The 17,116-nt window shown below is 40.6% G+C and overlaps 2 protein-coding genes across 4 annotated transcripts in view; one reads left to right on the top strand and one right to left on the bottom strand.

The window, feature by feature from the left end:
- Positions 1–17,116, top strand: part of IL1RAPL2 (interleukin 1 receptor accessory protein like 2) — a 1,449,628-nt gene that overhangs the window by 826,411 nt on the left and 606,101 nt on the right. The gene's annotated exons all lie outside the window — the stretch shown is intronic.
- LOC309856356 (testis-expressed protein 13A-like) lies at positions 13,725–15,021 on the bottom strand (the record flags this gene model as incomplete). Its single annotated transcript, XM_082717424.1, has 3 exons — positions 13,725–13,961; positions 14,166–14,456; positions 14,563–15,021. The coding sequence occupies 3 exons, from the start codon at positions 15,019–15,021 to the stop codon at positions 13,740–13,742; spliced, it is 972 nt and encodes a 323-aa protein (XP_082573550.1). The 3' UTR covers positions 13,725–13,739.

The raw sequence follows: 17,116 nt of genomic DNA, 5'->3' as shown, positions 1-17,116 counted from the left end.
TTTTATTCATGCAATAGATCTTAGGGAGTGATTGGGACTGAAGGGATGGGTGAAACTTTTGAATATCATACCTCATATGTGCCTTGGTAAGGAAAAAAAAAGTTTGGGAACCACTGTTCTAAAGGAAGAAATAGTCTTTTGTCAACTCAGAGATAGAGAAATCTACTTCAGAATGATACAAGTGATATAACTGGCATTTGGCTGTGTATAATACATATGTTTTTCATATCTAGTACTAGCCACTGACTCCAAATATGTGCCAAGTGAGAAATTCTATCCATATAGGAGATTTTATGTCATTGTCAAGAGAGTGACATTTATAGTGAAAAAAGGCTCTGAATTTGACATTGTCTGTATTCCCGCCTCCTTCTCCCTCTCCCACTTGCCCTGTTTGTGTTCCCTCTCTTGCTGTCTCTCTCTGTCAAATAAATAAATAAAAATAAAATCTTAAAAAATAGTATGTTGATTACAGTGTGTTTAAAAATGCAGATATGAAATATTTAGTAATATTATTCATCCATTTGAATCATAACAAGAGAAATTTACTGTTTGTGATCTTTCTGTAGCCCATCACTCATTTTTGTGTTTTTTCTTTGGCCACCCTCAAAAGTGATTAGTTGAATTTCTCAGTATGTCAGTTAAGGGTTATGGTAATAGAGAAATGATGGAGAAGTGAGTCATATTTTGAGAGGTAGTGTCAGTCCAAGAATTACTGTCTCCCTTGCTTCCCACCTGAATCTTTTCAGTGGAGGCACTCAGTGGGATAAAAATGACGAGAGTAATCTTATTTAACAAAATCCCACATATCACTTTGCCAACAATTTGTAATGAGGGATGACTTAAGCTGTGTATGAAGACAGATACATTTATATAATCCTGAATTTAATTCATAGATAACGAAAAGAACGGTTAAGTATTATCAAACATCTACAGGAACCTGAGTGTTTGGGTATCACAATGGCCAAGTGAAGCGAACCAGTTATAGGTTCAAAAACCATTATGACCATTTACCTCTTCAACAAAGCAAACAGAACAAGGAACTCCCTTCTTAAAAGGGAACATAGTTCAACTATTTTTGTTCTTTAGTAATCATTGAAATAAATGAAGTTCTCAAAATCTGAATGTCTCACAGACTCTTTCTAAAGTGTTCCTTAGTGCACTTATCCAACCCCGAGGCTGGATACATTTGCAAGACATTTGCCTTGCTAGTCATCATATTTTAGTGATTATTACTCCAACAAAACAACATTCTCAGAAAAGTTGAGGTCAGAGAGGTATTTCAAACAAGAAATGTAGCAGGTTGCTAATTATTGAATCTGTATAATGAGTATATGATGGTTCATTATATTGTTATTTTTATTCTTGAGTATATTTGAAATGTTCCACAATGGAAAAGAAAATAAATAAAAGTGCACAGTAATTTTGCCTGATTTTAATGGCCCTTAAGTTATCCTGACATATAAGTGCCTGTGTAGTATATAATAAACAAGTTTTATATGCTAGTTAACAAATGTTCATTGAGCAGGTACAGTAGGATTTGCTTTATGCCATATTGCAAGGAAACCTGTGTCTTTAGAAAAGAAATGTCTACCTAAGACAAATTTTCAGAAGAGAAGACAATTTATAATAGAAAAATGAGAATCTGCATCTTATAGAATTAGTTGAACTTAGAAAAGATCAAGATTGTATAGTAGGGTCTTGAGAAAGCGGCGATGTCTTCTCTAGTCTGCATAGACTAAAGTGTGATGCAATTAGTCATGTTTTCCACCTGGTTTTGGATATAAGTGGGAGTCCTGGTTTAACTTATTTTTTTTTGTAGCAAGTATGCATAAAGTAACACATATATAATATGAAAAGACTAATATTTCACCTCCAAAACTTGATTATCTGCTTATTCATAAAATTACAGGTAATGTAAATAGCAAAGTAGTAGTGATTATAATTTACTTTCATTTCATTAAAAGTTAATTAGATATTCTGTAATATTTAGAAGTAGAATCATACTGTTTTATGTTAACTATGTAATAGTTAGAAATATAAGCCACTTTATTGTACAATACCTGTGTAATTTGAAATCTATTTATTTATTGGAGAGGAGCAGATATTTATAGTATAATCAGCAGTTTATGTGCTTTGTAAGAACTAATGGGTTATATTTGATAATTATAAAAAAAGAATTGATTTCAAATAACCATTGATGAGCTGGTGAATACTGGTATTATATATATATATATATATATATATTCCCCTGTATCATTATACAAATTTCAGTGACTTTCTTTTTTTTTTAAGATTTTATTTATTTATTTGACAGGCAGAGATCACAAGTAGGCAGAGAGGCAGGCAGAGAGAGAGGAGGAAACAGGGTCCCTGCTGAGCAGAGAGCCCGATGAGGGGCTCAATCCCAGGACCCTGAGATCATGACCTGAGCCGAAGGCAGAGGCTTTAACCCACTGAGCCACCCAGGCACCCCAAATTTCAGTGACTTTCTGTTTTATGATTATTTTACTCATATCAAGGTTTTAATCTGTTGCAGTAGTTGCAAATTCAAAATCTCTTCAGGGGCCAAAAAGTAGGTAATGTAATGATTGTGGCAGGCCATTTGAAACATTTTAGGGCATTGAAGGGCTACATCAGTCTCCTCAGTAATCTAATTTCCATGTTTCTCATTTTGCCACTACCGCTAGCTTACAGTTTCTACAACCCAATTCCAATAATCTATTGACCCCCAAAGTTGCAGCTCAGTGATCCTACAATTTTTTCACTGTCCTTTGATCTCTTCTCATATAGCATAGTTTTTTTTTTAAAGACTTTATTTGAGACAGAGAGAGAAAGAGAGAAAGAACACAACCTGAGGGAGATATAGGCAGGAGGAGAAGCAGCTTCCCCACTGAGCAAGGAGTCTGATGTGGGACTTGATCCCAGGACCCTGGGATCATGACCTGAATCCAAGGCAAACACTTAACTGACTGAAACACCCAGGCATCCCTCACCTAGCATAGTTTAAGTTTCATGATCAGTCTTTATAATCACTCCCATATATATCCTCTTGATTTCCTTGACCCTTTCTCCATCTTATGAAAACCATGGTACTGTTTAAACCAACTCTCCATCTGTGCTTGCACCTGCATCCCTGCAGCTTAACTTGACTGAAGGGAAATATATAATAACTTTGACTACTCTCACTTTGAATTCTTTATCATAAACCTCAAACAGACCCTTAATTTTGCCAAATAGCTTTACTATGTATTCTTATTCTTTTCAGTATCTCATCCTCCTAGATGACTATTTTACATTGCTCTCCTCAAACATCAAACATCTCCTCCCTTTGCTTTCTATTTTACTAAAAGAATTGAAGAAATTAAGAGAGAACTTCCACTATATTCACCCACCGACTGGCATCTGTACCTGCATACTCTGCCTTCAAGTCTGCTATCATTGCTGCTATGCACTTTGCTTGTACACTAGATTCTGTTCTTATTTGCCTACTCAAGGAAATTACCTGAACATTTCTCCCATCTCTCTCCTATGTCATGGAATTTTCTATTTCTACTGGATCATTTCCATCAGTATGCAGATTGGTCAATATTTATGCTACCTAAAGAAGTCTCCTGGGTGGCTCAATCAGTTAAGCATCTGCCTTCAGCTCAGGTCATGATCCCAGTGTACTGGGATCTAGCCCCATGTCAAGCTATCTGCTCAGTGGGGAGTCTGCTTCTCTCTCTCCCACTGTGCTCTTTCCCTCTGTGTTCTTTCTCTGACTTTCTCTCAAATAAATAAAATCTTTTAAAAAAGAAAGTCTTCTCAGCTCCACTTTCTCTGCTAGACACTGCCCATTTCCTTGCTTCCATTTATAGCAAAACTACTTAAAAACAAAACAAAACTGCCGTCTTCGGAGTCTTGAGTTCCTCTCCATTAATTCTCTATTAAACCCAACCCAATTGGAATTTTACTTACACTATGGCACCAAAATTGCTCATATCAAAGTTTCCAAAGTGTCAATGTTGCTAAATCCAATGGTAAGGTCAATTGTCACTCCTTCTTTTATGTAACCAGTGCACTTGGCACAGTTACTTACTCCCTTCTTTTTGTTATATGTTCTTTACATGACTTCCAGAAATTACACTATCCTGGTTTTCCTTCTACTCTATCAGTTACCCTATCAGTTACTCTATCAGTTACCTTTTCTTAAATTCCTTTGCAGGAGGGGGACCTGGGGCTTGGTCTTTAGTTTTGTTTTGTTTTCTCCCTCGCATCTCTACCCATACTCCCTCCATGATTTGTTTATATGGTCTTACAGTTTTACATACTATCTGTCTGATAACTCCAACATATATCCCTTCCAGCGCAGATCTCTCTCCTAAAATACAGAATCGTTTATTCAATAGGCTTTTCGACATCTCTTCTTGGTGTTAAAACAAATATGTTCCAAACTGAACTTCTGCTCTTCCTCCTATCTTACCACAGGTTCCTGGGGGGGGGGGGGATGAGGCAAAAGCTAGTGTGTATTAGGGAATATAATCCCAAGGACACAAGAGTGAAGGAAAAGGTAAGTGAGGCAGGGGAAGAGTAGGTTTCAAGATAGTTGATCTACGAGGAGAAATAGAGAATTTCTCTCTGAGCTCCCTTGTCCCATTGGTCAAGAGGTTATCTCACTGGGTCTTTCTTTCTTTCTTTCTTTCTTTCTTTCTTTCTTTCTTTCTTTCTTTCTTTCTCTCTTTCTTTCTTTCTTCTTTCTTTTCTTTCTTTCTTTCTTTCTTTTTTAGATTTCATTTATTTATTAGAGAGAGAGAGAGAGAGAGGAGGAGGAGGAGAGGCAGAGGGAGGAGCAGAGGCAGAGGGAGAAGTAGACTCCCCACTGAACAGGGAGCCTGATGTGGGACTTGATCCCAGGACTCTGGGATCATGACCTGAGCTGAAGGCAGGTGTTTAACTGACTCAGCCACCCAGGTGTCCAGTATCCCACAGGGTCTTAACTCCCTCAAACTTTGTGGATTACACAAGCTATACCTTCCATATCACTGATATCACTCTGGTCCAAGCCACTATCTCTTACCTCTTTTGTTGCAATGACTTCTAATCGGTTTCTCTACTCTTCTACATATCTTCTTTCAATCTCTTCTTAATACCAGTAGTCACATAATGTTTATGTTCTTCTCAGGATGTTCTGATGGCATCCCATTTCATTTGGAATTAAAGCCAAGACCTTACAGGGGCTTACAAGGCCCTCTGATCTTACTGTTTCTCAAGCAGGTATACCTTTAGACAGGTATAATCCAGCTTTAGGGTTTTTGTACAGATGGTTACCTCTGTATAAAATGCTTTATTCTCCTATAGCTACATGATTAACTCCCTCATTTCCTACAGTTGTACAGTTTCCTCTATTTTAATGTTATTGATGCATCTTCCTTGACTATTTTACTTATATATAATCTTAAGATTCTCTTCTACTCAGTGCCCATACCCTGCACTTCTGATACTTCTCATCTCACTCTTATTTTCTCCATAGCAATTATCAACTTTTATGATATATATAATTTACCTGTCATATTCATTGTCTATTTTCTATCTCTTTCTGCTAGGATGTAAGTTCCTTAAGGATCGAGATAGTATGTCTTTTCTGCTCCCTGATATAGCTCAAGGGCCTACAAAGTATAAGGCGCATAGTAAATGCTCAACAAATGATTTTTGAATGAGTGAATGAACTATGTCTCTGTTAAAGTTGGGCAGTCACCTGGCATCCAAATTTTTGTTACCATGTAGGAATGTAGGCCAAATACTACTAGATCTTCTGATTTTTTGAAGAAAAGCCTGAGATCTGAATATTTATATGAAATTTCCCCAATCTTTAAATTTTCTGCACTCCTCTCCTAAGATTCCCTACTAAGATTCAACCAGTAGACTCACAGTTTACAAACTCTGTACTACTAGGTTTTGACTCCGATATTAACCAAGGGAATAATGGTGTATTTTAGTTGTGTGACCTGTGCCTTGATTTCCTTACCTGGAAAGTGAAAATTAGTTTATTCAAATTAAGCTATTTTGAACACTTTCAGTAGGTGTTCAGCATATAGCATTGAATAAACAGATTAAAGTTCCTACTCTCCTGAGATTCACCTTCTAGAGTGGGGGAAACATATAGATACATTCACAAGACTATGCCAGGTAGTACTGATGGTGAGAATAAAAAAAAGGTCATGTTACAAGAGTGAATGGAAGGTCATTTTTGTTGAGTGGTCAAGAAGGGCCTCCCAGAGAAAGGAGTTTATAAACTGTGACCTGCATGGAAGGAGGAAACCAGTCTTGTGAAAATCTATGGGAGCAGTGTGCCAGTCAGAATGAATAGCAAGTGCAAAGGTCATGAAACAGGAACAGGCTTTATTCAAGGAAATTTTAAAAAGCCAGTCTGGGTGGATGGAGTACAGTAAATTGAGAGGGAAAATGGTATTGGATAGGGCTGGAGAGGCAAGCATAGGTCATATCCTGCTGCATATTGTGGGCCAGAATAAGAAGTTGATTTTTATTAGCAATCAGAGGCAAATGGGGAGGGTTACAGTTTGTCTGTTTATTTTAAGCCAAGGAGTAACATCATCAGATTTCCATTTTTTAAAGAACACTCTGGCTGCCCCAGTGAGAATGGATTATATGGAGACAAGCAAAGAGACCACATTGATAAGCAGTTACATCAGTTGAAGGGAGATACATGATGGTCAACTTAGATTGGGGTGGTAGCTAAGGAGATGGGGAGAAGTGAATGGAGCCAAGATTTGTATTGAAAGATGACCTGACAGGACATACTGATGCACTGAATGTGCAAAATGAAATGGTTGAATAAAGGGTGACTTGTGTGTTTTTGACTTAAGCAACTGAGTAAATCATTGTGTTCTTAACTGAGAAGGAGAACACCTGAAGAGTGTATGTTACTACAAATTAGATATGCTTAATTCTTTCCTGTATGAAGTTCTGCGATTCTGCTTTCAGTTTCTGGAGTGTAAAATATCATCTGGTGATGAAGATGAGATTCTGTTGATTAAAGGTGGACAACAGAGGACAGTGGAATAGAGATTCTTAGTTCATGGTAAGTGAGGATCAAGTTAAAGCAGAAATTTCCAGAGATAAAACCAAATAAAACTTGTCTTACAGAGTTTGGAGCTCTTTGTGATCATTTATCAGTTTCCAAACATTAAGAAGACATGCTTAAAAGTTGTTATTTACCAAATAATAAGAGATGGAGGAAGCTTGCTGGATGTATATACTTAGCTGACTTTCCTTCTTCTGTTTACTCTGATTCCCAAATTTCCAAGATAGAATATTAGAATGAATCAATTAGAGAAGCATATACATTAGTATATGATGAAGTGCTGCTAGAATGAATATAATGAGGCATTATAAAGGGAGGGTTATGTTTTTCAAGAATATATTGCATGAAACCACTTTCTTCCATTCATCTTGAAGGTAAAATATTTCAGACTGGTGAAAAGTGAGAACACATTCTTTTTTTTTTTTTTTTTTTTTTTAAAGATTTCATTTATTTATTTGACAGAGAGAGATCACAAGTAGGCAGAGAAGCAGGCAGAGAGAGGGAGGAAGCAGGCTCCCTGCTAAGCAGAGAGCCCGATGCGGGACTCGATCCCAGGACCCTGAGATCATGACCTGAGCCGAAGGCAGCGGCTTAACCCACTGAGCCACCCAGGCGCCCAGTGAGAACACATTCTTTCCTAACCATAGTTTTATTTTGTTTTTTTAATATAAAGGATGCTTTTTAGCTGATATCATTTCAGGTCTTAAGTATCTATTAGTCAGTAAACAAATATTTATTGAGCATTTGCTCTGTGAAAGGTATCAAAAAAGTCAAAAGTGGATGACAGGCCCCTGCCTTCTAACAGATTAAAACAGGAATTAGGACTTGTATACAAATTATAATTGAGCAAGTAAAAATCAAATAAAAGTCCATGTGGTTCAGCATATAATTGTATCCTAAGAAACAGTATAGCAACTAAACAATTTTAAAAGTTTGAATATTTAAGGATTTACTATTGTCCTTTGAAAAACATCAAGAGGAAGCCAATTTGTAATGCACAGCAACATTTAAGATCAGCTTTTCATATTACTTTCATGTTCAATATCTCTTACACACTACAACTACCCAGAAAACTCTCTAATATCTCCTCATTCTCAACTATAAAATTCAGTCTGAAATGAATCCCCTGCAAGTTTTTCCTCTTTTTTCCCCTTTTCCATACTATATCACTTGTTTGCTTCTTTGTAAGAAGCTCTTGCTTCCATTTCCAATGTTACTTAATTGCACTATCATTGTTCCTTGCAATTTTTCAGCTCTTTCTGCCAATTACAACTGTTCTGCATAGTAAAAGCCCAGAAACTGATCTGGCATACCAAGAATCTCCATAGAAGTAACTGAATTTTACTGGATAAGTAGAGACCCATGCATCCAAAGAGACGATCATATTTAGAGGGCAAGGAGAATGGGAAACCTGCCAACACTAACTTAATGTCTTTTTCTCCATCACACATGAGAGAAAGTGAAGGGCTATAAGAAGGGTAGAGATAAAATAGCAGAGAGTAAGGAAAATAGATTTTGACTTATAAAATCAGGGGTGTTTGAGATAGTTCTTTTTTTTTTTTTTTAAAGGTTTTTATTTATTTATTTGGCAAAGAAAGAGAGACAGAGAGTGCACACACACACAAGCAGGGTGAGTGGCCGGCAGAGAGAGAGGGAGAAACAGGCTCTTTGCAGAGCGGGGAGCATGATGTGGTATTCAGTCCCTGGACTCTGGGATCCCACCAAACCATCCAGGCCCCCCTGAGATGGTTCTTGAGGATCTGAACAGGCGGCAATAGTGGAAACCTTCCCAGGCAGATGGAACAGTGTTCAAGGGCAAGGAGGCAGTAAAGCATGGCCTATGCACAAGGAAAAACTGGGAGGTCATTTTGGCTGGAATCTGAGTTTATCAAGACCTTTTTATTCAATGTGAAACTAACAATAACTAGATATATTTTGGGAACATGAGACTTTAAGAGACTAAGGCACTGATCAATTCTTAGAAAACAAGTTAAAAGACACAACTAACGAGGACCTTAACTTATAGTCCCATCACAATGCAAGTTTTTAGCAGATGCTGTTTCCATGGAGAAATTACACATTTAAATGGTGTAAATTCCCTTCTCTGATTCCTCTTATTAACAAAAGAAGATGCTGCTGACTTCAGCATTGTCACTCAGCACATGCACTCCAACTTGTTTTCTCAGGGGTGGGGATGAATTCACGTGGAACCATCCTCATACTTTCACAACTGTGAAGAGTGATCCACTTCGGCAAGAGAACCGGTTAAAGTTTAGTAGGTAGAGTCTGGATCTATGGCTGTGAAACACAAAAGCTAAATGGAAGGGTGAGGTGGAATTCCACATCACCTTGATCTTATTAACACAAGACCCAGGTTAACACTAATCTACATTTTCTTATTTTGAAACCAGAACATACTACTAAGGCAATATACATTTATATGGGTGGAGAGATGTCATACACATTTTGTTATTTTTCAGCCCCATTATTCTTTCCTTTACCAGTACCTTCCTTCAGCTCCTCATAAAGGAGAGTGATTCGGCCATGTTTCATATTTACATTCATCTCTTTTACTCTCAGGTGAAATCTCTCTCTCTCTGTACTGCTCCCTCCTTATAGCCCTCCTTCTGTTTTTTTAACTGGGTCTAAAGACCCATAAACCCATAGCCTACCCTCTCCCATGCTTCACACACACATAGAGCAGAGCAAGCAGGCTTTCCACACGTGTTGGTTGCTGACTCACTGGCTGTAAATCTCTGATCACTAGGGTCTGAAGATTTATAATTTGGTTACATGAACCGTTCCCCTGATGTGTTAAGTTTGCCAATAGAAACAGAAATAGATAATCAGGAAGGCAGTTATTATGACAGTACAAAGCATGATGCTGGAAACACCACCATTTACAACAAGCTGCAAAGTCATAGGAAATTCTGATTTTTAAGGCATTTAGGGAAGTTTCCTATTAGGTAGGGTCTTTGTATAAACATTCTGGCAAACCTTTTACTTTGATCCTGCATGATAATAAAGCAAAGATTAAAAAAGCATTGTTTTAAAATTTAATTATGGTTTGAGTTACTTTTACTTTCCATTGTTTTAGAGAAATGTGTAGCCATGTTTGACTTCCCAGAGTGTGGATAGGTCATTAGAAAGAGTAGAAAGAGGGAAGTCAGAGGTAACTTCCCTGGTCATTCCCTTTCACTACTTTGCCTGCCATTACCTCAAATGCAAGCCCAGAGAGCATCATTATCGTTTTTACAGAGGTAAAAATCACTGCTTTTGAGCAAGACATTGGCCCCTGTGAAATTTTCATCCCCTTCCCTTGTCCATTAGAGTTGAGTCTTTCTTCCAGAACCATCATTTTTAAAGCTGTCTTATTCTTTAGCTACCCATGTCACTAAGCATGCTAGCCTGAAGGCTCAAAGGCTGAGTCAGATCACCTCTGTTAGGTTTGTTGAGAATATTTAGTGATAAAAATAGAATTAATTCTAATTTACCAAATTCTTTCCTTTGGACATATAGAGAAAAAACTTTAAAATGGCTATAATGCATGAAATTATGAAAATATCAGCCTTTTTCCTAAATCTTACCAAACATAAATCCTAAATCCAAACAAACTGACCGAGTCTCTTCTTGAGAAAAATAAATTATGAAAACGAGTTACAACACCAGAGATTTATGTCTGGTACTCCTCCTAGAACTACTTACCTTCCTTTCCAGTGACCTTGCTAGGCTCCCCAATTGCCCTCCCTTTTGGTTTTCTTTCAGTTGGGTCCTATCCTAATTGGATACTCTGTGCAGCTTGATGATCCTTTCCTCCCTCCAACTCCCCACCTCCTCCTAAATATGCCATATTTCTAAATATGCCATTGCCCAGAAGCCCCCTCACCCACCCACCCAGACCTTCTGTCCTCATTTTTAGGTGTCTTGTCTAAAGGACACATGAGGGAACCCTCTTCATTTCCCATCTTCTTGCCACATAGATCTGTGTCTGCTTTCCTCTTCTCCTTTCCCAAAGGAAGAGGTGGCTTTTCCAAACCCATTCAAGTCAACAAATTCACATCCTTTAATTTTTTTTTGTATCTGTGAACATTTATTTTCACAACATAGAAATACATAAAGTAGAAGCCCTTCATCCTAATGCCCCATATTATTCCATTTTTTGAATAGAAAAAAACAAGTTTTTCCAGACTTTCCTATGCTTTTTCAAACACCAATCAATAACATAATGCACACATTAAATCTATAATATACATATACATATGTACACTTGGAGAACTTTGGGGGTTTTGTTTCTTACAAACATATTTTTTTTATTGAACAGTACATTGGATGTGCCTCCAAAACAGTACACAGGGTCTATTCCCTTCTTTTACAAATTTCCTGTACTTTCAAGTTTTCCTCAGCTTTCTCCTCCATAGTTCAAGTTCTCCCATATTCAAAAGAACGTTTTTATCTCTCAGTCCTGTATCCTACCTGACTTCTTTCCTTCACCATCAGAAGTCCTTGAAGAACCTCTCTCAGGACTGTACTTTGCTTCCCACTTAGTCCCTGGTCCTTGCAGTTTGGTTTCTGCCCCTCCCCTACCCATATCTGCTCAAAAATCACTTTTTCTCCTCCTTAGGGCCTCCCCTGAAGCCCTGGGCACTGCTGAGCATGTGCTCTCTCCCCCCTGTTCTGACTACCCCTAAGGATTTTGTTCCCAACCAGGGGTGATTTTGCCCTCCAGTGGACATGTTATAATATCAGGAGACATGTTCAGTTGTCCAAATGGAAGTGTAGGTGCTACTGCCATCTAATGTGTAGAGGCTAGGGATTTGGCCAAACATCCTAAATGCACAGGACAGTCCCCTGAAACACGTATCTAGCCCAAAGCATCAAGAGTACTGAGGTTGTGAAACCCTGCTGTAGAAGAATTTAAACAAGTCCAAGAATATTTCTGACAAGTACAGGCCCTTTGATAACTATCTAGGGGTCTGGCCCCAAAATTGAAAATGATTATCTGTATCTGTTCCCAAATGAGATGCCTTAAAGTCATGTCCAGATGCTGCAGAGATATCCCGAGCCCATGACAGTTTCTGTTTCTAGGTCCACAGTCCCCAAGTAATGTCCAAGGCTCCTCCAGTTTTCTCGGTCTGGTCCAGGTGTGACACCTCACCATCCTTCCACCTGTGAGCTAAACCATACATTTATTATACTCAATAACACTTAGCCATACTCAATACAGCTTATAGTCATAAGAGGGGAGACCGACAATCCTCCCCATCCCCCTTTCTGGGTATACTCCCCCTCTGGAAATTGATTTCCACTGGGATATGTTCTACTTTACATTTCTGAATTCACTAAGGCCTTTGTAGCCAGATTGCCCTTCCTGCTATTATTCTGGTGGTGGGTTGGGACAGAGAATCCCTCAGGATGGCACCACACTTTGGTCCGTGGTCTAAACCAGTAAACCCTCTGGGCACTAGCAGTTGCTGACTCACCTCTTTGGCAGTGGCAGGAGTTTCCAGTTCTGCCACTGAGATTGGGGAGTGTTCTATTGTGGATCTAGACAGTCATAGCAGTCCTTGTCCGCAACTGGTGCTGGTGTCCCGTTTGCAGACCTAAAGGATTTTCTTAGGGGTGGCAAATCTCTGCTGTGTTGTAAGCCCAGGGTTAACTACAGGCCTGTTTGGATCATGTCTCACACTATAACTTGATCAGAACATGAGCAAGCTTCCTGTCCAGTTCATTCCTGAATACTCTTGGGATACAGGAATCCTCACTACCCATAACCCTATGATACTCCTTCCCAGCCACTTCCAACATTTTGACTGTTTGTGGTTTGCAACTACTCTTCTAGTGCCAATTTCTGACTTGGAAATAACCTGGTTGCCCAGAACAGGAACCTGCTCAAGTTAGCTTAAAGAAAAGGGGATTTGTGTAGAGTGTATTTTCATGTAGCACATTGTAGAAGTGGAAAAGTGGTCATGCCACAGATCTTCCATCTCTGAGGTTGCAGGATCAACTCCTATCCTGCTTCTCTGTGCTTGTCTGCTGCCTGGGACCACATTCTGGCATCCTCTAAAAGATACTTGGCTTCTATAAAGCACACAGTTCTGCTCCCTGACAACCAGGACCAGGCCTTGGCTGTGGCCTTGGCCCCAACTCCAAATAACCCACTGTTTCCTTACCCAACACCATCCTGACTATGGAATCTGCCTCTCGGTTCAGATTCTCTAATGTGAGACCTGTTTGGCTCAGGATAGGTCAGGTGTCCCCTCCTGCTCCAATCATATATAGCCTAGGTGAGGATAGGGTATGTTGTCATATACATGGCTACTCAGACCCACCAGATACTAGGGTTGGGGAGGGAGACATATACTAAGAAGCTATGGTGCTTCTGGGGTGTGGAATGCTAAAGCTCTAGAACACAAAAAAGTTCATCAAAATAAGACTTCCTCTATGTTTTATCCCAATAGCTACCCCATCTTCACCCTCCCCAGACACCACCCCATACCCCACCTCCCAGCCCACTTTTCCACCTCCCTCACAACCACCTTGCCCCATTTGCCCACCCTCCCTACACCCCCACTCTTCCCAAACCCTCCCCTACTTCTCCCCTTCCCTCTGAAAATTGATTTCCCATTGGGATTTTCTGTTCTACTTCACATTTCTGAATTTACTGAGGGCTTTGCAGCCAGATTCCCCTCCCACAGCGGAAGCAAACTTCCCTCCTTGAAAAATTCACAGCTTTACACCAAGGACAGTCCCAATCCCCAGGCCTGCGAAATATGGGAGGTCTTCTCTGCTGATGAGGTTCGGAGTCTCTCCTGTCTCTTTGGGATTCTTGAGGGTCTGTTCCCTGGGACCCCACATCAGAACACAAGCTAACATCAGAGGGCTTCCGGTGGGGAGATGTCGGAGATGGAGCTCCTGCTGTGCATGTTGCTGCTGGTGGGGATGGTGTGGGCGCAGGTGGAAAGGGGGATGAGGGGCATGAGTAGGAGTATGTGAATGAAGCAGGAAGCTGGACAGGAAGGGGTGATGGTGAGACTCTGGATGCAGGCTGGAGGGTTCCAGGGAAATAAAACATGGTTGTTTCCACTGACCTGAGATCTCCCTCCCTCTGCCCACCAGAGGGGTAATTTTTCTGCTCCTCAGCTCCAGGAGGTTGCACAAAGCCTCTGCCCAGCTTCTTGGTGGCCTCTGTTCCTTCCACATCCTTTTGTCTTCTTCTTCCTCTTCCTGTGGTGCCAGCAACTGTAGCAGAAGTAGCAGCAGCTCCTGCCTCCTCTTCCTCCTTGTGTGCTCTTTCTGTTTCAGCCCCACTGGCAGTGGCCAGATCTGATTCCTCTGTGACCTGGACCCACTCCTGCTTCCGTGGAGACTCCAGCTCCTGGAGAAAAGTAGGCAGGATTAAGACCTATTCTGGGGGCAGCGAGAGGGTGGGGCAGGGAAATGGGGCCAGGAGATGGGGCAGGGACCAATAGAGGTAATCTTACAGCCCGGAGGAGCTTCCACCTCAGGAGGTCCCTTTCCTTTTGCATCTCTGCCAGGTTTGCTTGTGTCTGCCGCAGCCTGAAGGCTGCCTCCCTGCGCTCCATCTCCTGCTGCGCTGTGTGCTCCTTTAGGTCTGAGGCCAGGGCCTGTGCAGCGGACTTATGCAGTTTGGTGAAGTTCTGCAGCCAGTGCACCCTGCACCCATGTAACTGGCTCTGCCTGCAGGCAAAGCGCATACCTAGGGCCAGGCTGCTCCAGGCACAAGCATCTTTGGCCTCACTGGGCACCGCGTTGTCGTCTAGGATGTCCCTGAGCTTGTTCTCCACCGCCTCCCAGGACAGGGCTATATTCTCGAGGTAGAACTCAGGGCCTTTTGTGTGCCCGGCCATCTTCTCATTGATGAAGGCCACAACATTGTTGTGCTGGAACCCACTGCTGGCATCGTCAGGTTTCAAGGCCATGATGGCCGAGGGCGTTAGAGGGTTGGCTGGTTCTGTGGGATGAATCAACTAGTTGCTCTTTCCCGTCCCCTTTTGCCCCTCCCCCCTCAGTCTCTTCCCATCTTATCTCCCTGCCATGCCCCGCCCCACCTCACCCTCCTCGGACCCTCATAAAGACACCCCACCTTACCCCGACCGGCCTTCCCGCCATAGTACACTTCTCACCAGGCCTCACTTCCCTAGCTGGTGTTAGTGGAGGTGTGGACCTATGACGCTTCACTAACTTACCAAAAAAAGAAAGCGCACCTCTCTTCCTCTAGGGGCTCGGAGGAAAGGAAGTCTTGGGGCCAACCCTCCAGGCCTTTACCCTGGGACTGTTCCAACTTCCAGAGACAGTGGGGGTGGGAAGGAAAGCATGAGGAAAGTCCCTCTCAAACTTCAGGACATAAGAGAACCTGCCACATTGTTGAAAGTCATCAAAGGCGGGAAACAACAGTAGTGGTCAGAAATATATAATCAAGTACGAAATATAATCAAGTGCAAAAACTTTAACCCCCCACTCTCCACCCCACCATAATGGTTTATTCCACTTCAGGGGCCCCGCCCCTCCCAGAGGTGGAATATTCAAGAACAGGAAAAAGCAACCCCCCCCCCCAAGATTCTGCATCTCCTAATCCAGACGCTCCTGAACTAGAATATGAAGGTCAGCAAATTTTTTTTTTTATGTAAAGGGCCAGGTGGTAATCATTTGAGACTTTGGAGGCAAAAGAACTCTGTCCTAACTACTTGCAGCATAAAAGCAGTTATAAAAAGTACTTGAAGAAATAAGTGTGGCTATATTCCAGTAAAACTTTATAAAAATAGGCAGCTGGCAGGATTTAGACCAACTTCTGGTCTAGACTCATATTTCCTGCATATCCCAAAGATACCGAAAATCCAAATATTCACCCTTTCCTACTAGAGATGATTCTCCTCCTATATTCCTGTGTTCAGGATAGAAACCTCAAAACTGTCAACACCACTTGCCTTAAATCACATTAGCAGATTGGCATCCGAGTCTTCTTGCTACTACCTTAGAAACATCTTTTGACATCCATTTCCATTTAGAGAATGCCTGCATTGGCTTCTAAATAATCTCCCTAATTTTAATATCTTTCTAACTCCTAATCTTTCCTATGATTATGATATTTTCAAGCTTAAAAATATTTGATGACTTCCTGTGACAAACTCCTTGGTCCAATACTAGAATCTTATTTTAGTTTACCTTTCTAATTTAACTCTCTTTATTCTCTTTTCTGTGCCGTCATTTATACACTGAAGAGACTGGCCATGCAGAGATACACTCATTTTGGGTTTTAGTTTATTTTTCTATTTGAAAAATCAGAAAATCATTATTTATTGTATAGAAATTATGTTTTGTTCTATGAACTACATTGAAATAGATAGCATTTCTTCTTGAAGGTTCTTGTGTCAGATAGAGAAAAAAATGTATCAGGCATCAAAACATTACTTAAGAAGGTGGTTAAATCCCAGAGGTTTAACTCCCACTGTTTTAGGTCTCGTTTTATTTATTTATTTATTTTAAAGATTTTATTTATTTATTGGTCAGAGAGAGAGAGAGAGCGAGCACAGGCAGACAGATCGGCAGGCAGAGACAGAGGGAGAAGCAGGCTCCCCGCCGAGCAGAGAGCCCCTTGTGGGACAAGATCCCAGGATGCTGGGATCATGACCTGAGCGGAAGGCAGCTGCTTAACCAACTGAGCCACCCAGGCATCCCTTAGGTCTCGTTTTAAACTGTTATTATTTTTTTTTCAGTTTGTGTATTTTTAATTATTAGTCTTAAATGGAAAGGGGTTTTTGTTTTGGCTTGTTCAGCAGTGACTTCTGTAGAAAGATCATTCAGGAGATGATGTAGAAATTGGAATGGCAAGGAAATACAGGGAGACAGTGGAGTCAAAGAGACCCATTAGGGGGATGTCACAGTAATTCAATATGTAAACAAAGGCAGTGGATGTTAGAATGGAGAGAAGAATGTAGAGAATTCTTTGGTTGATAGAATTCATAGGAATGTCAGGGAGAAGGATGAGAAAATGAGTAGGGTAATTTCCAGATTTCT

The sequence above is a fragment of the Mustela nivalis genome (genome assembly GCF_964662115.1).
Source record: "Mustela nivalis genome assembly, chromosome: X".
NCBI lineage: Eukaryota > Metazoa > Chordata > Mammalia > Carnivora > Mustelidae > Mustela > Mustela nivalis.
This window is presented reverse-complemented; position numbering and strand designations above follow the sequence as displayed.